The sequence below is a fragment of the Podarcis raffonei genome, chromosome 2 (assembly GCF_027172205.1).
Source record: "Podarcis raffonei isolate rPodRaf1 chromosome 2, rPodRaf1.pri, whole genome shotgun sequence".
Classification (NCBI taxonomy): domain Eukaryota; kingdom Metazoa; phylum Chordata; class Lepidosauria; order Squamata; family Lacertidae; genus Podarcis; species Podarcis raffonei.
The window spans coordinates 51,969,092-51,991,277 of record NC_070603.1 but is presented as its reverse complement, the minus strand read 5'-3'; the positions used below and the strand labels follow the sequence as shown (position 1 = coordinate 51,991,277).

Sequence of the window (22,186 nt, the reverse complement as noted above, 5' to 3'; positions counted from 1 at the left end):
AGTGTGCATTTATCAGGTTAAAAGGATTATTGGGTGACAAGGTGCATAGCATTAGATAACATAGTCATGACTACAGTGTGGCAGCCAAGCTGTTTTGTTTGTAAGGGACCACTTTTCAGAGTTTAAAGATTCAAAACCCTGAAGCACAGCTCTCTGTGGTACAAAGCAAGGCATTCACCCAGCAGAATTTGGAAGACTAATGACCAAAAGAAAAAAAGAGCAGGAGTGAAAAATAATATTTAGAAATAATTCACTGAACTGCAAACAATGCATGTGAATCTAAACATCAAGTTCTGCTGATTAAGAGGACATCGTTTAGGGTTTAGTCCTGGAGAGAAATGGCAGCTATTATCCTGCTATTCTCCTAGCACAAGAGAGGATACTGTGCTCATGAAATGATATTTTGGTGGTAGAGCATATGCGTCTGTTCAGTATACAAATAAGGAATAGAAACTGTCCATTTTTATTTTTATTTTGCTGGGTGTGTGTGTTGAGATGAAGAAACTGCAATCCACCACGATGCCTCCGCCTCAAAATTGCCCAAGGTGAAAGCTTCTCTAGGTTCCAGTAAAGCAAGAAAGCATTTTGAAGAATGCAGAAGTACTGATACTAAATTGCACAAGGTTCCAGGTCAAAGATCAAAATAGATTCCCCCACTTCACCCCTGCAATTCAGAATCACCACAGAACATATTGTGGGGTCCAGAGGGTGGCAAATCCATTTAAAAGGTTTGTTTCTAAGATGGATTCCATGCCCCATGCCACGCCAGAAATGCTCATGTTCCAAGCAATGCTCCCACAGAGGCCTTGAAAGACCTTCTGTTAACACATATAAGCAAAACAAGACGTGCCAGAGAAGTAATTCTTAAATGGGAGTGCCAGAGACTCTGCAATGAGGGAGGTTAGGGATCCTAACCAAAGCAAGCACCAAACCAAAACAGTTTTCTTTGGAACGAAAAAATCTTTGCATGCTACACGCTCCTGCTCACAATACATCAAGTAATTCATCCTTCAGATTATCACAGGAGGACACCAAGATGGTTAATTGCTTTCTGATTACCCCAGTGTGACCCTACAGCCAGATCATAAGAGAGTTTGAAATTGGTGCCATGTTAGAGTATCCCAACAATGGGGGTCGCCATGTTTACCTTGCAGTACATTACAGAACAGCAACCAGTAACCAAGAAGCCTCAACATTCAACTGAATATATAGAGGGAAACACTTAAATTAGGTGATAACTTAAGAGGTAACTATTTATTTAAAATGCATGCCTCCATTTTTCACCACATTCTAGAATACATACCATTACTTTCCAAGGGATGGCTACGCTCATATATACCACTGTATGTAAACAATCCAGGAGAGGTGACTGACCTTGCCAGTATATACATAAAGAGATAAAGAGATATAGGCACACATGCATACAAAACAAGATAGAGGAGTTCAAAGCAAGGGTGCACATTCTCATTATGGAGGTTTTAGAGAAGTGGTTTGGGAAAAGGTCATTAGATGAGAACAGGGAGTGGCATTTCCTCAGAGCATCCACGAAACAGAAGCTAAGCTGTGATCAGCATTGATTCAACAAGAATTTCATCTTCAAAAAAAAAGAAAGAAAGAAAGAAAGAAAGAAAGAAAAAGAAAAGAAAAGAAAAGAAAAGAAAGTGGAAGAATCAAGTGTCATCTCTCAAACTTTTACTCCTATGCCATGTTGATAAATTCATTGGAAGTAATGGGTTCCAGCACATTTTATCTGCGTAGTCCAAATGATGGAGCGAGATCTTTAAAAATGCTAGTAACAATTACAGCACCACATAATGAAGTCAACCGCTGACAGCTCTGAAATGAATCATACTTACATATGAGCCAAAGAATGTGCAAAGAATGTTCAGAGCCTGGAAAGGAGTTCAGAACTATAGGTAATAATTTACCTGCTGCCAAGAGGGGCAGTGAAGAACTTCAAAGGCATTCTAGTCAATCTGTACCTTTGAGGGGTGGGGGAACCCACAGCACAGTCCTTCTGTGCCTTTCACCTCAGATTGCAGGGGAGAATCCTATCACTGCATGCTCTGCAATGTCTGGGAGTGTTCACTGATTGGCTCCTCCACAGCATTCTAAGGTCAAAGTCACAAAAGAGATGTAACAAACTCCCTTCTTGCAAAAAAGAGGAAGCAATGCTTCCAAAATGCCAGTTGCGGGAGACCCCAGGAGGCAAAGAATGCTCTTGTGCTCAGATCCCACAAGCATCAAGTTGGCACCTGTGAGATCAGGATGCTGGACTAGCTGGGCCATTGGTCTGATCCAGTATGCTGTTCTAATTGTGGATAAGGGTTGTCTCTCTCTCCAATGCGTTGTCTGAAGGGAGTTTTGTAGCATGAGGGACATTCAAGCTGCAATCCTACGTACATTAGCCTAGGCATATGCTCACAGGTAGTGAGGGAAGAGCCTAGTGACATCTCAGCTTGGATGACATGCTAAGTCAAACCTTGGCTTATCTCAGAGTGACACAGCAGTAGAAAGGAGCCAGGAAAAGCAAAGGGTTATAAGCACTGATCAGGGAGAACATGTTTTTGCTAAGTCATAGTTTGGGCTCACCATGTTGTGTGCACCGGCTTGGAGAAGTAGCACAAGGCTGTATGGTGACAGGTAGTGAGCATGCTTAGTTTGTTTTTAACACAATCCATTCTAGAATAGAGGAAGGGAAAGAGGAATTGTGTACAAGAGTGAACCATCACGTAAATGTTCAGAGACCTGCGGTTCAACATGCATCCTTCAGCAAGCAAAACATGTGTTCTACTACCGAGCTATGTCCCACTCCTCTTAGGAGGAAACCTGGCCTGTAGCAGGGTATGTGTGGGTGTGTGGTGGGTGTTTTGAGGTGTGGGGATTAGGAAGAATATTTGATCATAAAGAGGGCAACTTCCCATACTTGCTAGATGTTTCTTAGCAACTCATTGCAATTGACTTCTTTGGAACCACATTGCTGAGCAGCGGGTTGCACGGCCAGCATGAGTCAGTATAAGGGAATGGGGTTTAGGCAGCCAATGCTACAGTTTGTTTTTGTTTACTCTTTGTCAAACATGCCAGAAATGTGTCAGATTAAGTAGGTCCTTGTGGAAAGATTAGTTCTTCCACTTCTCTTCCTCCAATTATGAGAAATCTTCTCCACCACAGTTCTACTGTGAACTGGCAGTGCCCCCCTCCCAAAAGCAGACCTTCTTCAATGGGTCCCAGGGTGGGAAGCACGGCAGTGGAAAGCGGTCCTATTTACAAACACAATTCCAAATAAAACTTGGACAACGGTTCAGAGCTTCAGACACACTGCTATATGGGAACTTTCAGCCAGAAACCCTGACCTCTTCCCAATTTCAGTAATCCACTGACCACAGAGGTGAAGTGATGGGTATGCTTCCTGGCTGAAAGTGCATTTGAGCAAATATTTAGTATTCAGCTGCATATAGGAAAGGATAATTATCTAGTGGTTGTATGAAAGCAGTCACAATTTTACTGTCTCGAATAGAGTATAAGAAGATACTATACTGTTGCTCTGTAATCATGTAGCTTAAAAACCTGCTTTTATTTATACTGAGTTAGGTAGGTTTTTGTCACTCGGGTGGGGGAGACAGTAAAAGAGGTCAGGAAGAACTGGAGAAGACAACAGAGTGGAGAGATGGATATTGTTTGAATAAAAGTGGTAATGGGTACATTTAAAAAACCATCAGGTGAAAATGACAGTACCAGATTTTCATTCCAACAGGTTTTTGCTGGCTATGTTTACCTTTACCTATTATTTCTGCCATTGTTATCGTATTGTGATTTTGTTGTAGGTTGCCCTGAGAAGTAAAGGTAAAGGTAAAGGTACCCCTGCCCGTACGGGCCAGTCTTGACAGACTCTAGGGTTGTGCGCTCATCTCACTCTATAGGCCGGGAGCCAGCGCTGTCCGCAGACACTTCCGGGTCACGTGGCTAGCGTGACGAAGCTACCCTGGCGAGGCAGAGCCGCACACGGAAACGCCATTTACCTTCCCCGCTAGTAAGCGGTCCCTATTTATCTACTTGCACCCGGGGGTGCTTTCGAACTGCTAGGTTGGCAGGCGCTGGGACCGAGCAACGGGAGCGCACCCCGCTGCGGGGATTCGAACCGCCGACCATGTGATCGGCAAGTCCTAGGAGCTGAGGTTTTACCCACAGCGCCACCCGCGTCCCGCCCTGAGAAGTACAGGCTATCAATTGGTCTCAATTTATGGAATGTCTGTGAAAACCTACTATGTGATGGAAGAACAAAGCTAATGACAGAAACTAAATGGAAAAAAGCAAGATAAGAGCTCTTTGAAGAAGGCATTGTAGCATAAAAACCAATACAAAAGAGAGAGGTTAAGAGGTTAAGAGTGTGGATTAACAGCGGTATTGAAAGCTGCAGATAACTCAATGAGTCTTCAGTTTTAAGCAGGCTGCTTTTAGGAAAACTTCTGGTTGGTGTGCTGGCAGGCGTTTGGATGGGACAGAGATGTCTCTTCACCCTGTCCTGCCTAGTTCTGCTGGAGGGAAGCTCCGCCAACAAGGAATGCCCTAATGTGCCTCCCCAACAGGGGGTGGGCAGCAGCTATTGCTGATGGCATGCCCACAGGTGGTGGCAAGCAGAAATGGGGCGTTTTGAGACTGATCTGTCCCTGCTGGAAGTTGGACTAGAGAAGGGTTGTTGTTTATTTGCCCTGTCCCCACCCACCCCTTCTGCCCTTGCCAGCACAAGTGGCTGAACTGTGGCAGTGTCTATGCTGCTCTATTAAGCACTAAATGCCAAGAGTTTGGATTGCCACCAAAGTGCAGCTTTGGCTGAATGAATGGGATGAAAACCAAATTGAAGAGGGTTGAGGCGGGTGGGTGGGGGAGGGATATTGGAAAGATAAAAAGTGCAGTGCATTTTCAGATATAGGTATTCCCCCCCGCCCATAAAAAGAGTCAATGGCTTTGTGGAAGGAGGTGGCATTTCAGGGCCTTCAGATAGAATGTCTGAAGCAGATTAGAAAGTCAACATGGGCCACATAGGATTGCTACAAACATGAAGCTACATGAATCAAGCAAAAATTGGAAAGGCTGTGCTGAGTGGCACTATTATTTCTCTAGTCATTGTAACTAGATGTTTCAGAAGCAGAGAATGCTAGCCATGGAACAAAGCACCTGTTATATGACACCATTTGTGTAAGAGCTTATCAGAATTGCTTTAAAGCTAACTAGGGCAAGTCAAAACACAGGAGATGCAAATACCTATCGCCTTGCCTGGAGCCGACAGGGAGAACAGCCACAAATTGAAGACAATAAGTACCGTATTTTTCGCTCTATAACACGCACCCGACCATAACACGCACGTAGTTTTTAGAGGAAGAAAACAAGAAAAAAAAATATTCTAAATGAAACCGTGGATGTATGATTTTTGTGGTTCATGCTGTGGCTACAGACATGTGATCTGACAGTGAGTTTGGAGTAGCCCAATGCAAAAATCCTGAGGATCCATGTGGATCCATGCTTTGTAACCACGTTTTTGCACCACTGCGGCCCCAGGCAACAGTGGGTGCGTGATTTTTTTGGTGCAAGATGTAGCCATGGACATGCTATGTGATCTGATGGTGAATTTGGGGTGACCCAGTGCAAAAATCCTGAGGATCCATGTGGATCCATGCTTTGTAACCACGTTTTAAGTGGGGAGGGAAGGAAAAGCACTCAAGGGACAAGGAGCATGTGTGGGGTGGGTGGAGAAGGATGCTGCTAATAATGAAGGAGAGGGGTTTAAGGGGAGAAGAAGCACGCGTGGGTTGGGTGGAGAAGAATGCTGCTAATAATGAAGAAGAGGGGTATAAGGGGAGAAGGCTTCTCTCCTCTCCCGCTTTGCTCCTTTAAAGAAGCAGGCTCTCTGTCCCTCTCTCCTTCCCACTCAGCGGCTCTTCTCCCACTTTGCTGTTTCAAAGTGAGCCACAGAGGAGGGAACGAAGGGGAACCATGGATCCTCTGCTCACGACTGCAGCAGACACCCCCCCGCCACCCGTAGGCATTCCCTCCATAACACGCACAGACATTTCCCCTTACTTTCTAGGAGAAAAAAAGTGAGTGTTATGGTGCAAAAAATACGGTATTTCATCCACATTAGCCTTACATAGCTGTTCAGCAAGCCCCAGGGTTTCTGTGTCTTATTGTGAAGGCCAGAAGGCCTCAAGTGGGCAAAAGAATAGGAATGAAGTTCAAGACTGAGAGCTATGCCAGTCAAGAAAGACTCTGATTAATTCAGTCAAACATTGCCCTCTAAGAGTTTCAGGTCTCACATAATGCACGCAGGAATCCCTGGAATATTTGAAGCATCTCAGCGCCACCAGTGCTGTGCTGGCATTTTCCTTTTGGAGAAGTTTGCTGAACCTTTACCACAAATGTCAGAAATCTCAACTTCTGCTCGCTTTCAATTGCAAGCCACTGCATTAAAAGGCCGACATGTCCAGCAGTTACAGCAGAGTTCTGCAGTATGGAAATTAATGTCAAGGAACTACCACAAAGAGCCCTCTGGTGAACTGGTTGAGAGCTCAAATGAGGTGTGGAGGCAATAATCCCCACCTGGAAGATATTTGGACTACCTCACAATAGAGGTGGCTCTGATCCAAAATGAAGCAGGCTGGCTCATGGGCTTTGGAGCTATGCGGGAGCCTCTAGAGCTCATTCACGTAATCAGGAAGAAAGTAACTTATTTCACAACATAAAAATATATTCATTAGCGGAAAATAGCACGGAACTGTAATTGTCACATGCAGAATTTGCCAGAGATATATTCGTACTCGAAATCCAGGAAATGTAGCACTAGGGTAGGGTCAAAATAAATTTCATTCAGCTAGGAAATGACAACATTGCATCTGACAAAATGATTGGGGTGGGGGAGGGAGGAAGGAGAGAAGGGGATTTGCAGTGTTCAGATCATTCGAGGAGGTGTAGGGAATTCCCCAGCCATTAGATTCTAAAAATAATCACCTCAAATGTTTGAATTATGGCACAATCCTAATCAACATGTGCAGAGGGGGCAACCAAGATAGCAAAGGTCTGAAATCCAAGCCTTATGAGGAACACTTGAGGGAGCTGGGTATGTTTAGCCTGGAGAGGACTGAGAGGTGATATGATAGCTACTGGTATCTTCTAATATTCGAAGAGCTGTCATGTCATGTGGAAGATGGAGCGAGCTTGTTTTCTCCTGCTCCAGAGGGTAAGACCCAAACCAATGGATTCAAGTTAAAGAAAGGAGATTCCAATTAAACATTAGGAAGAACTTGCTGTTCTTAAGAGCTGTTCAACATCGCAAGGTGGTGGGCTCTCCTTCACTGGAGATTTTTAATCACAGGTTGGATAGGCATCTATCAGAGATTCCTGCACTGCAGGGAGTTGGACTAGATGACCCTTGGGGTACCTTCCGATTCTAGAATTCTATGATCCTATATTTACTCAGAAGTCAGTCCTACTGAATTCACTGGGCCTTACTCCCAGGTTAGCACGGTTAGTATTGCAGCCTTAAAAAATGATGATTTTGTGCTGAATGGAGGATAAGGAGACAGACATTTTCAGTGTACTTAAGAAAATGGCTATTTGAAATGGAAAGCGGAGGATTGCTATAGTTAGGGCATATTGCAACACCAATAGAACAGAGAACTTTACAAAAACAAAAAAACCCAGACCACATTTTCAGCAGGAAGTTACTTCAGTACATTGTTTGCTGCAGAAACAGGCAGTGTCAAGAGGCCACCCTAGCAAAACACATCCTGCCACAGTCGAGTTATCAGGGGCGTAGGTGTTCTCATCAGTAGCCTCTGGAACAGAGCGATAGCATTTCACAAGAGGCACAGATGCATCCCTGCTGTTCTAGCAAGGCGGGCAGCCCTGGTTTGGGACACGCTCAAAAATGCAGATCAACTTTCCTGCTCCAGTATTTGCAGTGGTACAACAACATTCTAGCAAGCTGACCTTCGGCCTGCATGTGTAAAAAGTTTCTTTGGGCTATTTTGCTTCGAGCATCCACCACTGTGGTATAGGTCTGTGCATCATACAAGCTGGTCAAGCATTTCAAACGGCCCATAACACAATATACCTTTCCTTTGCCTGGTTTACAGCTAACAAAGCCCCACCCACATAACGCTGAGAGTCACGCTCAGCTTCTTGATGCTCCAGGGCATCTGTTTTTACTGTCAGAGGAAATGAAGAACAAAATGTTGGCAGCAGCAAGGAGCGTCAATCCCTTCTGCTGTAGATTGAAGACTGATATACATATATACCAATGAGGGATGGGGCCACTGCCCAAAAATGGCACCCCCATGTCAGCTTCAACTCTTGTCTCTTGATGGGCAGTTCTTTGCACTCACAAGTGGCAGCTGTTTATGGGGAATTGTGGAGGCAGTGGGCGTGGTACAGAAAGGGCAGAGAACAATGGAGTCCTGACACAGGGCACAGAGCAAGATGTTAAGGAGGAACAGGAAGGAACTTGGCCATGGGTTGCCATTTTTAGTAGACAGAGATCGAAAGGATGTGCAGAGCATCCTGCAGACTTCAGAGACTCTCTAAATTACAAGGGATTACCTTCTCATACCTAGCAAGCTCAGATGTACAGAACTGGAAGATCCAGAGTCCTCTGCAGAGCTTCTAATTGCTTTAAATGGATTTTGGACTGGATCAACATAAATGCTAAGCAGACTTTGTTTCAGTAGTTAAGAGTCTTATGCTTTCCACTAAGTGCTGCACCTGTCAGTAATGCCTCGTGCAAAATCTCTCCCAGTGGACTTCCGGGTTAGCACCATCGGCTAATGGCGGATTCCCTCCGAGCTCCGGAGGGAATCGGCTCCGCAGGAGTTGGGTCCTGCTGCGGCGGCGACGCAGGGACCCTCAGAAATCACAGGCGGTGAAGCCTGTGAACTTGGTGACTCGGCGGGCACCATTTGCGCCCCCCGACCCGCGAAGGAGCCTTTTTAAAGGCTTCGGAACGGGGGACGGGGCGAGCGGCGCGGTGCTGAGAGTCGACTGCTTCTCCTGCGGAGTGAAGCTGCATGCCATGGTCGGAGAGCGCTGACTTCTTCTTGTGAACAATTGGACTTTAAAAGCAACAACCCGTGAGTAGTACGGAAATTGGATTTACAAAGAAAATTTTATTTTTGAATTAGGCACGATCGGGGAAGGCGCAAACAGGAAGTCCGTCTCCCCGTCTTGTAAATAATCTTAAGCAAGGATCAGCTAACTAAGGTCGAGAGAATTTTTTTTCTTGTTTATTGGATAAAAGACATTAATTTCACGATTTGGCAGTATAAGTAATTTTACTGGAGGATAAGAACTAATTTTGGGAGCTGAAGTGCCACCCCCCCGGACCCGGGAGTGATCCGCGAGAGAGCCTGTTGAAGAGGTATTGAAGAGTTTGACAGCTGTCAAATTAGCTGTCAAAGCTGAAAAAGAGAACTTTGTTTCTGTTGTCTCTGCTGGTTATATTTGTTACAATTTGGTTATAATTTGTTGAAAATAAGGAAGAACTGATACAAACTAACTTGACTTTTGGATTTGAACTGGAAGGAATATTAAGTAACCAAAATCCCTCTAGAGGGGGTTTTGGGACATTACAAGAATGGCTGAAGGAGGGAAAATACAAGCTAAATTGGACAGAGTTTTTGTTCTCTTGGGAAAGTTACAAGGCCAAATTGATGTTTTGGCTACAAATGTTGCAACTCTGGACTTAACAGTAAATAAATTCATTGAATTTGATAAGGATTTGACTCAGGAAGTTTATGCAGCTGGACAAGAAGAGAAACTTGGGAACTTTGAGAGTGTGGAGAAAGAGATATATGTTGTTCCTGAGGAAAAGGAAGGAGGAGCTGTAATGCTGCAGATGACAAAGGAGAGCCAGTGGCCTGACATGATGGCTACAAAGGAAAATAAGAACTTGATGTCGAAAATCTGGTTTGAATTGGAGATTGAAGAATGGAGAGATCTCCTTATGTGGAGATCTGAAGATCCAAGGATTACAAATCTGATTAAGGTGGAAGTTGGAGCTTTGGGGACATTTGGACTTGAAAGGAGTAAGAAACAAGATTCGGGCTCCACTTTTAAGTATGGAGGTCTGGCTGGAAGAAATATGGATCCCATTTGGCTAGAGCTTCTCCGAGATCTGGTGTTTAATATTAAGGACTATCAAAAAAACCGGCAGAGAGGAATTGAGAGAGAATTAAGAGCCTCGGAGGTGAGATCTCCAGGCTGATAGTAGATCAAGACTGATGGACATCTGTTGGGGATTGAAACCGGGAAAGGGGGGGTGGAGTTTGGGGATCCAAAGGGTGCATAATTACAATCTGTTTTTGCTTTTATTTTGTTTTGCTATTTGTATGAAAATTGGGGAAGTCGTGGAAGGGAATTTGGGTCGACTTTAGAAAATAGTTTTAAGAATGAGAATTGATGTATAAATATTGATGTTTATAAGGCAAAATTGGCTTTTTTAAAATGAACTAAACAGAAAAAGGTTAAAAATTGGGGATAAGAACTTGTTGAACTAACAATTTGAATTGGAATATAAGAAGGGGAGGTGTGGGGAAGTCAGGGAAATATGTTATAGAAAAATAAGGATTGTAAACTTTATGTGTTTTTAACTTTTTTTGTTTTTTCTTTTTGGATTTTTTAAATGTATTAAAGTGGAAAATTTCAATAAATATCTTTAAAAAAAAACAAAACAAAATCTCTCCCAGTGTATCTGCTTCAACCTGTAACACCAATAGTTCCTTTGATCCCCGTGCATATATGCAAGTTAACCAAAAGGTCTGCTTTATTCTGTATTTAAAAAAGCTTCAATGGTGTAGAAACAAAATTATTCTAAATGTTTTTCTTTTTCTTTTTAAGGCTATTGTGTTGACACGGTAACATCTGTTGCACAAAAGCAATCAAATTAGTATTGTTTTGCTGAGAGAGACACCCATTAAAATGAATCTATACTGCAATGGTGCTCAGCACTGAACCACCACACCACTGAATCTCCCTTACTTCCCTTCCCTTTTCTTAAACAACAACAAGCATTTCTTTTGTCCCAGTTTCCACAATTTGAGATGGGATATGTGTTCCCCCTCAACATATGCATGGGTTGAGGAAGATGATTAAAGACAAAGTGAGAGACACTTGTTCTAATCTAGGCAAGTTACACATTTTAAAGGCAGCTGATAAGCCTCATTTTAAAAAAGACAGGGCAATATATTTTTCCCATAAACTCATTGCATGCAACCCAAATTCCTCAACGTAAAACATTCAGAGTGCTTATTCGTCAGGTCGTTTTGCACCCAACAATTATTTTCTGTGCGTTGCTGGCAGACACAGGACATGATGACGAGGACATGATGAGGAATGCCTTGGGGACAGCCAAACTTACCCTAGTTAAATTGGTAATTAAACTGGGAAAACCGCAGTAATTACTGAGCCATTTGCTGGATGTCATAACATTATTCCAGATTTACTGGGATAATTGTTGTTCCAAGACACTGGCTGAGAGCTGTCTATGGCTTGGTACAATGGGTTGTCAGGGGGAACAAGAGCTTAGAGGCATCTGAGCCTCCTGCACCCTGCCTGGAAAGGATTGGACCCTCCTTGGTGCTCCTACTGACTCATCTGGAGGCAAGGGTGGCAACCTTTGACCCTAAATATGTTGTTGGCACTCCCATCAGCTCTAGGCAGAACTGTCACTAGGTCAGAGATGGCGAGAGTTGCATCAGCCCAGCAATGCCTGGAGGACCATCCGTTTCCCTTGGGGTTCTCAAGCCATCTCAACCATAGTGTGTGGCATCCTATCCCTGTTGAGGAACTGACTTACACAAAACACCCACCCCTTCCCCTCCTGAGTTCAGATACATTTGTATACCTCTGGTTAAGTACTTAATTCATTCCAGAGGTCCGTTCTTAACTTGAAACTGTTCTCAACCTGAGGCACCACTTTAGCTAATGGAGCCTCCTGCTGCTGCCACGCCACAGGAGCACGATTTCTGTTCTCATCCTGAAGCAAAGTTCTTAACCTGAGGTACTATTTCTGGGTTAGCGGAGTCTGTAACCTGAAACGTATGGTACCACTGCAGTTCTTTTGCTCCATGGGGAATGGAGAAAGATGCTAGAGCTAGAATGCCCACTTGAAGGAAGGGGACACTTATGGCAGCTCCTTTGTCTTCTTGTGTACTGCTCTCTGGAGAGCAGGAAAGTTACCCACCTGCATGCAGCCTGTGTTTTTATTATTATTATTATTAATTTCACAGCAGCTGCATCAACAAGTGACTTCAAGAGAGCGTGAGGGTTGCTAAAGACCACTTTCTGAACTACTGAGTGACCTTGGCCCAATCTCTGCCTTCCACTTGGTGTTTTAAAATGAACCAGGAAGTCCCTGTTCTGGCTGAGAGGAAGTCTCATGGAGAGGTATATAAACTGTATCTATAGTAAACATATGTGATGATAGGCACTTCTTAAAATACATTCCATTCCCCCTCCCGCAAGCTTTTCATTTCATAACACAAGCAAGGGAGAGTATCCTTAACATGCCAACAAGATGTGAATAAATCACCCAGAACAGATGACCAAGAAGCCTCAAATTGTTTGACACAATCATGATTCACCTATGACACCACCGCCAATCGTGCAGTCTTGGGTTACCGAAGTTATACAGTACACCTCAAATTTATTGAAAAACAAGTGCTGACTGATGATTGCTGCGTGCGAATTACAGTCCAATCCTAAGCCCCACTGAAGCCAGCAGGATTCACTCCTATGACTGTATGCTATGCATGTTCATAATAACAACTCTGTAAAAATAGGGAGGATTATCTCTAAATTCGCCAGTGAGGCTGAGCAAAGAACAATTTGCCCAATTCCTGGTTGAGCTGAGATGTGAAGCAGAGTCTTTTCAATACAGGCTGGTTATTAATTCATAGAAAGCCAGTTCAGAGAAACTGAATGATACCTGAAGCTCTCTCGGCCACAGTTCAGTTTAGGGGACCGGTGCTGCTGCATCTACTCACTGCATGAGTCCCACTATGAAATATATATGGTTTATATTACACAGCATTTAAACAAAATGGATGTTCTTATACAGCATGTTGCTTATATGCTACGTAGTTCAGTTTTCTTAGATCTACACATCACTCTGTTGGAGTGTTTTACATACTCCTCACCCCGTCTCGCAATCAACTACTAAGAGAACTGCATGTACAAGAAGTTTGAGGTTCTGGACAAGGATTCCAAGCTGATAATCTGACAACAAAGCTGCCACCCTCGCCATGGCATTCGGAGGGCAGGGAAGTCCCAATCTGCCCTGTTTGTGCAGGCTCAAAGGTCTCTGGGCTGTGGCTCAGGACCAGTGACATCACTGGGCATACTCTGGAGCCTACGGGCACCCAAGCTTGCCATGCCCTCTTCCCATTCAGTTATACAAGAAGTGAGATAGAGAAGTCTTCCATCTTACCTTACTTACAGCACAGTCCCATGCTGAAGTAACTCCAACTGTGTTCAGTGAGGCTTATTTCCAAGCAAATGTGCATAGGACTACACCTTAAATTTGTTTATCTTTGCACAATTAAATTCCCTTCCAACCCAAAATTTTTACAAGAAGCTACTCATACATCAAGGACTGCCCATGTCGGCAAGGGGGCATAATCTGGCCCTCCAAAATGCTTAAATTCCACTATTTCAATGGGGAAAACCAAGCACAGGCCTAAAGCCGCACTTTCCTGAGAGGTAAGCCACGCTGAAAGCAGTGGGACAACTTCTGAGTAAGCTTGCAGCGGCAATTGTGTTGCATCTCTCGCCCACTGGAGCTCTGCTTGACTTTGGCTGGATTTAAAAACAAGCAAACAGGAAAGGGGGTATAAGGAAGAAGTGAAAGGAGGTGGAGGAAATGGAAAAGTCTGATCAAGTACAAAGAAAGGAGTGGAAGCTGAGCTCATTCCCTGGGTTTTTGTTTGAACAATGAAGCCCTTGCCCAAAGAAAAAATCATGTTTAAAAGACCATGAAGAGAAATCATGCTTAAACGACCATGAAGTAAGGAGAAGAAATTCATGTTGGGTATGAATGGTACAATGATGGGGTTGAGGAGTGGTGCACTCAATCAGAATTATTCCAGGGAGGCAACTATGTCTGTTAGTTTAGCTGCAATCTTATGCCAATTTCTAAGAAGCAAGCCCCACTGAACCAAATGTACAAGATTGTGGTGTCTTAAAAGTTAAGCTTTTTTGGGCCAGAGCCCACAACTACTGGGGGAGATGGACAGTCTTGGCAGCAGACATACACGGAACAAAGGGAAGGGGGTCAGGAAGGCTGTTGGGGGGTTAGTTGTGATAATTCATGCAGGGAAATAACCAGAGCATGGCCTTTAGACACACTTGAAAAGATCCATTTAAATGGATGTTAATTTCCAAATAAATGCTTTTTAACAGTGAGCTACAGTATTCGGAGAGTGACACATTCCTCCAGCTGGTATCACAGACTGGGTACCTCTCCCATTCCCTGTTTCTTTCTCTTTTATTGATGAGTGCAGTGCTTCCCCCATCCAGTCTTAAAAAACAACAACAACAAAAAACAGAACAGGGACAACTAGCTGAAAATAAAATTATTCACATCATAATGTCACCATCCAAATTTATGATATGATTGCTTTGGAATACTGTGTACTGTCTTGATCATCTCACATCAAAAAAAGATATTGCGGAGTTGGGAAATGTTCAGAAAAGGGCGACTGACATGGAGCAACAGGATGGAGGAACTCCCCTATGACAGGTGGGCATTTGCTCCCACAGGAGACAGTGGTGGCCACCAACTTGGGTGGTTTTAAAGGAGGATTAGACAAATTGATGGAGGATATGGCTATCCAATGGCTACTAACCCCGAGCGCTATGTTCTACCTTCACTGTTGGAGGCAGTATGCTTTTGAGTATCAGCTGCTGGAGAACAGGATGCTGGACTAGATGGGACACTGGCCTGATCTAGCAGGTCTCATCTTACTTTCTTAGCAGGAGAGGCTTCTGGCATAAATGAGTGATTTCCAGAGACTTGCAGCAGCATTTTAGTCTGACACTGGCAGTCTCTATCTACATTGCTTCTACTAAACACAAAAGTTAAATGCTTTTCTGAATTGTAACAGGAAAGGCAGTTTATTACTCTTGTGGTTTGGATGGACACACCAATTCTTGCCTTCCAGAGTAGTGGGAACACACATGCATCACATGGTTTAAATAGTTTACCACAATGGATTCTTGACAGCCATTATTGTGTGTAGCCAACAGAATTGTCAAAGAACCTAGACTGAAGTGCAGTCAGATGAGCCACTATCAGCCCTCCTCAAGCCTAGTACCCTTGCATATTGCTTAAGCCAGCTTTAGCCAACCTTCTGCCCTCCAGGTGTTTTGGACTACAACTCACCTCAGCCCCAATTAGCATGCTGCGTATCAGGTTGGCTAAGTCTGCCTTGTGTAATTGTGGCAGTGTTATCTGTTGCAACTGCTGAAAAACAGGTCAATTTTTTATTCTTACTTCCACAAAAAGGGAGCTGCGGTCCCTGCACTACACCAGCCATTTCAGCAATTTGTACTTCACTTACCAAGGGCAGGGATCCAAGCCAGTTCCCTTCATCTCTAAAGTCTAACGTATGGCCAGACTCCATGACTAGCCTCACCTTACAGTACCACCTCTACTTGCCCAAGCCCCAATTGGGCTCTTGCTAACCTTGTTCCCCAGAAATCTGTCTCCAATCTAGCAGCTTTCATACCCCCCCTGCAAATGAGCCCAGCTGGCCTCTCATTAGCTTCTAGTCACTATTACTAACAAGATTTGCCAAGTCAATCCAGGCTCCCCAAAAGGATTTGTCTGGTAAAGTTGAAGACAGCTCTAGATTCAACACCTGAAGACACTCAAATGGGGGAAGTGGGGGCGGGGGAGGAAAGAAGTCCGAACATGAAGCTATTTTTATATATGTAAATATAAAGCACTAAGACCAACATCTGGAACAGCAAGCGATCTGTAGAGCATCTCCCTGACATTTTATAAATAAAGCTGCCCATTATCATGAATTGGACCCAATTAGCTGACTCAGCTGAGAAAATCTATGTGGCAGAGAGCAGCCTTCCCCAACCTGAAGTTCTTCAGATGTTTTTGACTATAACTCAGTCTCCCATCATCCCCAACCTGGTGCCTTCTAGGCGTTATGAACTACAGCTGTTCTCAGCATGCACAGCTGTAGATCTTAACACCTAGAGGGCACCAGGTTGGGGAAGACTGATGAACAGTATTGTCAAAGCATCCATCTAGAAATACCTACTAACAGGAACTTGATGTGTCTTACTGAAACATACTGGGGCTGAGCTTCTAGGGTTCCTGCTCAGAGGAGCTTACAATTTAAAAGAGAGAGGTGTTGGATCGGAGGCAGGGAGAATAGAACAACAAAATGCAGGGCACCCCTAAATCTGCACTACCTCTTTAATCCAAGATTACGCCACATCTCCCCTGAAGGAACACACAGTCTATATGATTTACAGACTTCTGGTAAGACATGTGCTCCTGCGGGGGGGGGGGCTCTACATGGACATATAGAAAGAGGACACTTGATCCCCAACTCCATCCCCACCTGTTGCCATGAATGCCACTCTCATAAGAAGCAAGGATAAATTAAAAATTCTTTCACGGAATATTTTCTTTCATCCCCCATTGCCCAACACCATTCCTACATGAAACGAAACCCAGTAAGAATTTGCTACCAACCAAATGGAAGAAGGATTTAACCTCCTCTCAAGGCTTTGCAGGCTACATGAATGTGACAGCAGCTATGGGAGGCTCCTAGCTGTGATTGCTAGGGCCAGAGGCGGCATGCATGCCTATGAATACCACTTGCTGGGGGAAATCGGCAAAAAAGGGCAACTGCACTCATATCCTGCTCAGGCACGGGCCCTACCATTGGCCAGCTGTGTGTGGGTGCCATGGTGGGGCATCAAATTAAGTTATTTAGTTTAATATTTATTGTACTTTTACTGTTGGGGAAGAGGAAAATTGTTGCGGAGCTTTCTACCTTAAGTGCCAGAATAACTTGGCTGTGCTTTAGAACTTTAACTGGTTCAAGCAGCAAAGTATTTAGGGCCGGCCCTTGCAGCTTCTGGTTGGCCAGTGGCCTGGCCTATGCTGGACCAGAGAGGCTTTTGGTTGGATCTAGCAGGTCTCTGGCTATTTCTCCTTGCAATACTTAATGCCTTTCAATTGCTGAACTGTATTATTCACACTGGTAAGGAACAATATTTTTCTATCCAGGATGGTTTGCACAGACTTGCCATGTGTACAAGGAGTAAAGTTATCCAAACAAAATCCGTACGCACACAGCTGTGGGGTTTGCAGGATTCCTCAACCTACTAAAAAGCCGGGGGAGGGAGATTGGGAAAGGCAGTGATCATTCTGATCTATCCACGTGTGTTCCCGATGCAAAAGTTAACTCACACCACGGGATACGGGTAAGTTTCACATTTATGAATGCCCAAATCCAGCTTCACAGAGGAGTTGAAGCAATGAAGGAGAGAAGGAAAGGCACTTCTTCAAAGAGGACGAGTGACACGCTACAAGATAATTTACCCCCCTCCCCCTTTCTCAGAGTACAGCAACAGAAGTATAACAACTTATCCTGTAGGGGTATATCGAAACCCCTAAGTGTTTGGGGAGAACTCCACGTGACTTTGAAAATGAACTCTCAGCTCCTCTGAGGAAAGTCTTGTGTCACGGCTCGCTACCCTCCGAACTGCATACATTGCTACCTAACGCGGTTTGCAATGTGTTCTTGTGAACGCGAGACTCGAGAGATCCCATGCGCCAGCCTTTCCTTCTTCGTTTCGTGAAGTTGCCGGTTCATTTACCTTTTTACCTTACCCCATCAGGCAAACCCCACGCGCATGCAAGGCGCGCTGAACTCGAACTCGCTCCCGCCACCGCATCTTCTTGCTCACCTTGTAGACTTTGCCGAAGGCGCCGTCGCCCAGCTCTCCGACGATCTCCCACACCTCGTTGGGATCCAGGTCCCGGCAAACGTGCTCATACTCCTTGGATCGGCGCTTCTCGAAGGCAGAGAGGCGCAGGATGCGGCGGAAATTGGCGAACGCCATGGCACTGCCCCGGGCTGGCCCTCGATGGTCCGACCATAAACCGAGAGGGCAGAAGGGAAACGGGTCCGGCGAGCCAGCAGGCGCTGCGGTCGGCTAGTCCGCGAGAGGCAAGCGGCAGCAGGCACCGGCTGGTTGGGCAGCAGCTCTCGAACTCAGAGCCGCTCTGGAGAGCAGCGCGCAAGAACAACTCCTGCCCGGCAGACGCACCGTTGCCTCGGCTGGGAAAGCGAAAGGATCGGCTCAGCCTGCTCGGCTGCCTCTCTCTGCGCTTCCGCGGCCACGCGTGGCGCGCCCCCTCGCAGGAGAGCGCAGGAGCCGGCGCTTCGCAGCGACCACCCCGGGGCCGCTCCGGCCCGGCCGGGGAAGAGAGCGCTCAAGGCAAGCGCGTGGAGTGGCCTCGCAGCGCCGCTTCACCTGCTCGGGCTTGGGCGCGCATCTCTGCCCCCGCCCCGTCCTGGCCACACCGCGAGCCCTCCGCGTCCCGCTCGCCCCGCCTCCTCCTCTCGGAGCCGCCACTTGCGTGTCTTTCCTGGCCCCGCCCCCCGCTCGGCCAAGCAGCCCTCCGCCGCTTCCACAGCGTCCCTCCTTCGCAAACACCCCTCGCAAGGGGCCAAGGGAATTGTAGTTTCCGTTTCCGATTCCTTTGCCCCTGCTGGGGATCGGGAAGAAGAGGGGTCTCTCCAGGAAGGGAAGCCACCCGGCGAGCAAGCGAGCGGTCCCGGCTGGCCCTCAAGTGGCTTCGTGGCTAAGACGTGCAACGGAGCTCCAGTCCGCCCCGCGAGGAGGCTTAAGCCGAAAGCGGGATATTATCTCGTGCGCCGCCGGCGCACTTTCTAACTCTGGGAAACCCGGGAGGATTAAAGATTAAATCACTTCTTGGGAAATGGTCGGAAGGGAGCTCCGAATGTGCGTGTCGGGGAAAGTGTCCTAAAGGAACTACGAGAAGCGATCTAGCAACCCCGCTTACCTGGGAGGGAGCGCCACTGAATGGAACAGGAGTTCCCTTTGAGCAGACTTGGCTCAGATGGTGGAGTGGTAAATGTCATTCTTGAGCAGAGTCTCTTATTCAGATAACGATTTGTAAATTGTAGCTCTGCATTGATTAGCAACACTAGCTTTAGAGTTGCAAAAACACACAGACACCCCCCCACTGCTTTCCTGAAGAGTGGTAGAAGCGGTATTTGAATGGGTGCCTTTGTAAACAACCAATATTTGTGTGGAATTAATGATATTACCACCAGTACCCATGGTTTGGTGGCAGTGGCTTAGTCACCTAATTCAGAATACAGTGGTACCTAGGGTTACAGACACCTCAGGTTAGACACCACTAACCCAGAAATAGTACCTCAGGTTAAGAACAGTTTCAGGTTAAGAACGGACCTCCGGAACAAATTAAGTTCTTAACCCGAGGTACACTGTACAGTGGGTGCTCGGGTTGTGAATGTGATCTGTGAGGGATGCACATTTGCAACCCGCAGTGTTTGCAACCCACAGCTGCGTGTCTGCACCTGCGCAGGTTGCTGTTCGGCGCTTCCGCACATGTGCGACGCCAAAACCCAGAAGTAACCCGTTCTGGTACTTCTGGTTTCGACGGTCCGTAACCCAAAAAAACGCAACCTGAAGTGTCTGTAATCCGAGGTGTGACTGTAATCGAAGCTGCTCCACCCATGAGGCTGGGTGAAGCGCTTGCCTCAGGCAGCGGAAGTGCAAGAGGTGGCACTATGTTCACTCCACTGTTCTGTCACCACCAGAACGCCACCCTCTTGCTGGCCACACGGAGGTGTTATGGTGCGCGGTACTGCAAACCATCTTACCCCAAGGCAGAGGAGCCAAGCGGCAACACTTTGTGGAACCCCCTGGCTTTTGCCGAACCTGGTGGGAGCTGGGGTGTTGAAGTGGTGGTGGCGTGGCATGACGGGAGCAGTGGGGAGAGAGCAGGAGGCGGCAATTCCCTTTTTGCCTCAAGTGGCAGAACAGGCCAGGGCGGGCCACCTCTGATTGAAATATAAAATTATTCAGAATAGCATGTCTTTAGTGGGCTTCATACAACATAACACACACACACCTATTATAAGTCATGCCAAATTTACCTCGCAAAAATGTCAAGGAGTAAGTTAGACAGGGTTACAGCAAGCAAATATGAGACAATTACAGCTGTAATCAATGGCCGTTTGCTGAACCTGTCTTCTGAGGGCCCTTCTCTCTCCTTTGGCTTCTTCTAAGCTTACTTCTGTAGTTTCTGAGGCCTTTCCAGCTTCAGGATTGCCTGATTTACTCTGATGACCTTTGTTACTCTGGCACGTAGCTTGCAACTCCACTATGACCTCACAGAGGCTTAGAGTATCACATCCCTTTGGCTGCCATTGGCTTAGTACCTCTCATCTCACAATGGGGTTTTGCAAAGGTACTATCCGGCAGCTGGACTGATAGGATAATGTTAGAGAAACCTGTTTTGAGATCCATGAACCAGTTTTACTAAATGAAACATATACTTCGACTTAATTGGACCTTGAACAAATATTCTACTAGATTGGTACAGTAGTCTTGGCAGAAACAGACCACTTCTGCCGCTCATACACACTAACAAATGTAAATGAATAGGGACATCTAGAGGAACTGCTTGGAATTACAGAATTTGGAAATGACAGGACTTGCTATGTGGTAAATCTTCACTAGCTTTGCCAGTTGCCATTTTGGCTGTGCATCTTGTGACCCACCAGACTGAATCATCTCCAGCTGGGGTGGGAAAAGCTCCTGGTCTGAAACCCCAGAGTTCTGCTTTTCCACCCAGGGGCCACATTCCCTCCTGACCACCCTTCTAGGGGCCAGTTTCTACACATGCTCATACATCCTCCTCTATTCTCCATCTACGTAAGCAAGAGGCATTGTTAAAGGACACATTCATGTCTGGCAAAAAACACACCTAATGATGTGTGAAGCCTAGCAAAAATGTATCATACTCATGATAATAAATGCTGGAAATGTAAGGAAAAAGAAGGAACCTTTTACCACATGTGGTGGATGTGCCCCAAGGTAAAAGACTTCTGGGAAAGGATTTATAATGAACTGAAAAAAGTGTTGAAAAACACATTAAGAAACCAGAAGCCTTTTTACTTGGTATAGTGGGGGGGGGGGAAATACCCCAAAAGGATGTTACTTTTTTCTGTATGCCACAACAGCTGCAAGAATATTACTAGCAAAGAATTGGAAGAAACAAGATTTACCAACTATCAAAGAATGGCAGATGAAGATGATGGACTATATGGAACTTGCCAAACTGACTGGGAGACTCCTGGACTAGAAAGAAGAGACGGTAGAAGAAGATTGGAAGAAGTTTAAAGAATATTTGAAAAAATATGTTAACATCTTAGAATAGCTTTGGAAGTGGATATAGGCTATAGGGTTAGAAGTAGAAGATAGTGTATTTTAAAACAGTATTATTTGTAAGGGATAATATGCAAAGATTTTAATGCTAAAAGTAAGTGTGATAAAAATATGGTTAAAAATTATGATATATGTAAACTGCTAAAGATGAGGTAAAATGAAAATCAGATGGGGGGGGGGGCTTGGGGAAGCTCACCTAACAATGTTTAGAAAAAATAAGGATAGGACAAGAATTTGTTTGTATTGTTTGTTTTCTGTTTGTGTTGTTTATTAGTGTTATAAAATGAATAAAACATTTTTTTGGGGGGGGAATGAGGTGCGAAGCCAGGCCACTGAGGGCCATGGCCTGGGGAGAGTACCAACGACAAAAAAGAGAGGCCTAGATAGCAGCATTTGACCCCCAGGACTGAGGTTCCTCACTCCCGGTATTGAGTAGATGGTATGGTCTAAATGGACCAAAGGCCTGACTCTGTATAAGACAGATTTCTAAGCAATGTAGCCTGTCAGATATTGAACCCTGTTTTTGCAACTCCAGGAAGAAAGCACAAATAATGATCCAAGCCCTGAGAGCCTGCCATAAGTGGCAGGTAGACTGTTTGGCTTGGTGGGTTATAAGTTGTTACTATTCTTTATGTTTTACATTGATGTTGTGGGTTTTTGT

General features: G+C 45.3%; 1 protein-coding gene across 1 annotated transcript in view; it reads right to left on the bottom strand.

Moving 5' to 3' along the window:
- STK10 (serine/threonine kinase 10) overlaps positions 1 to 18,476 on the bottom strand; it is a 67,444-nt gene extending 48,968 nt beyond the window's left edge. The window contains exon 1 of the mRNA XM_053376601.1: positions 17,986 to 18,476. Within this exon, the coding sequence (XP_053232576.1) occupies positions 17,986 to 18,141 (156 nt within the window). The 5' untranslated portion in view covers positions 18,142 to 18,476. The remainder of the gene's footprint in view (positions 1 to 17,985) is intronic.
- Between the last annotated feature and the right edge of the window lie 3,710 nt (positions 18,477 to 22,186).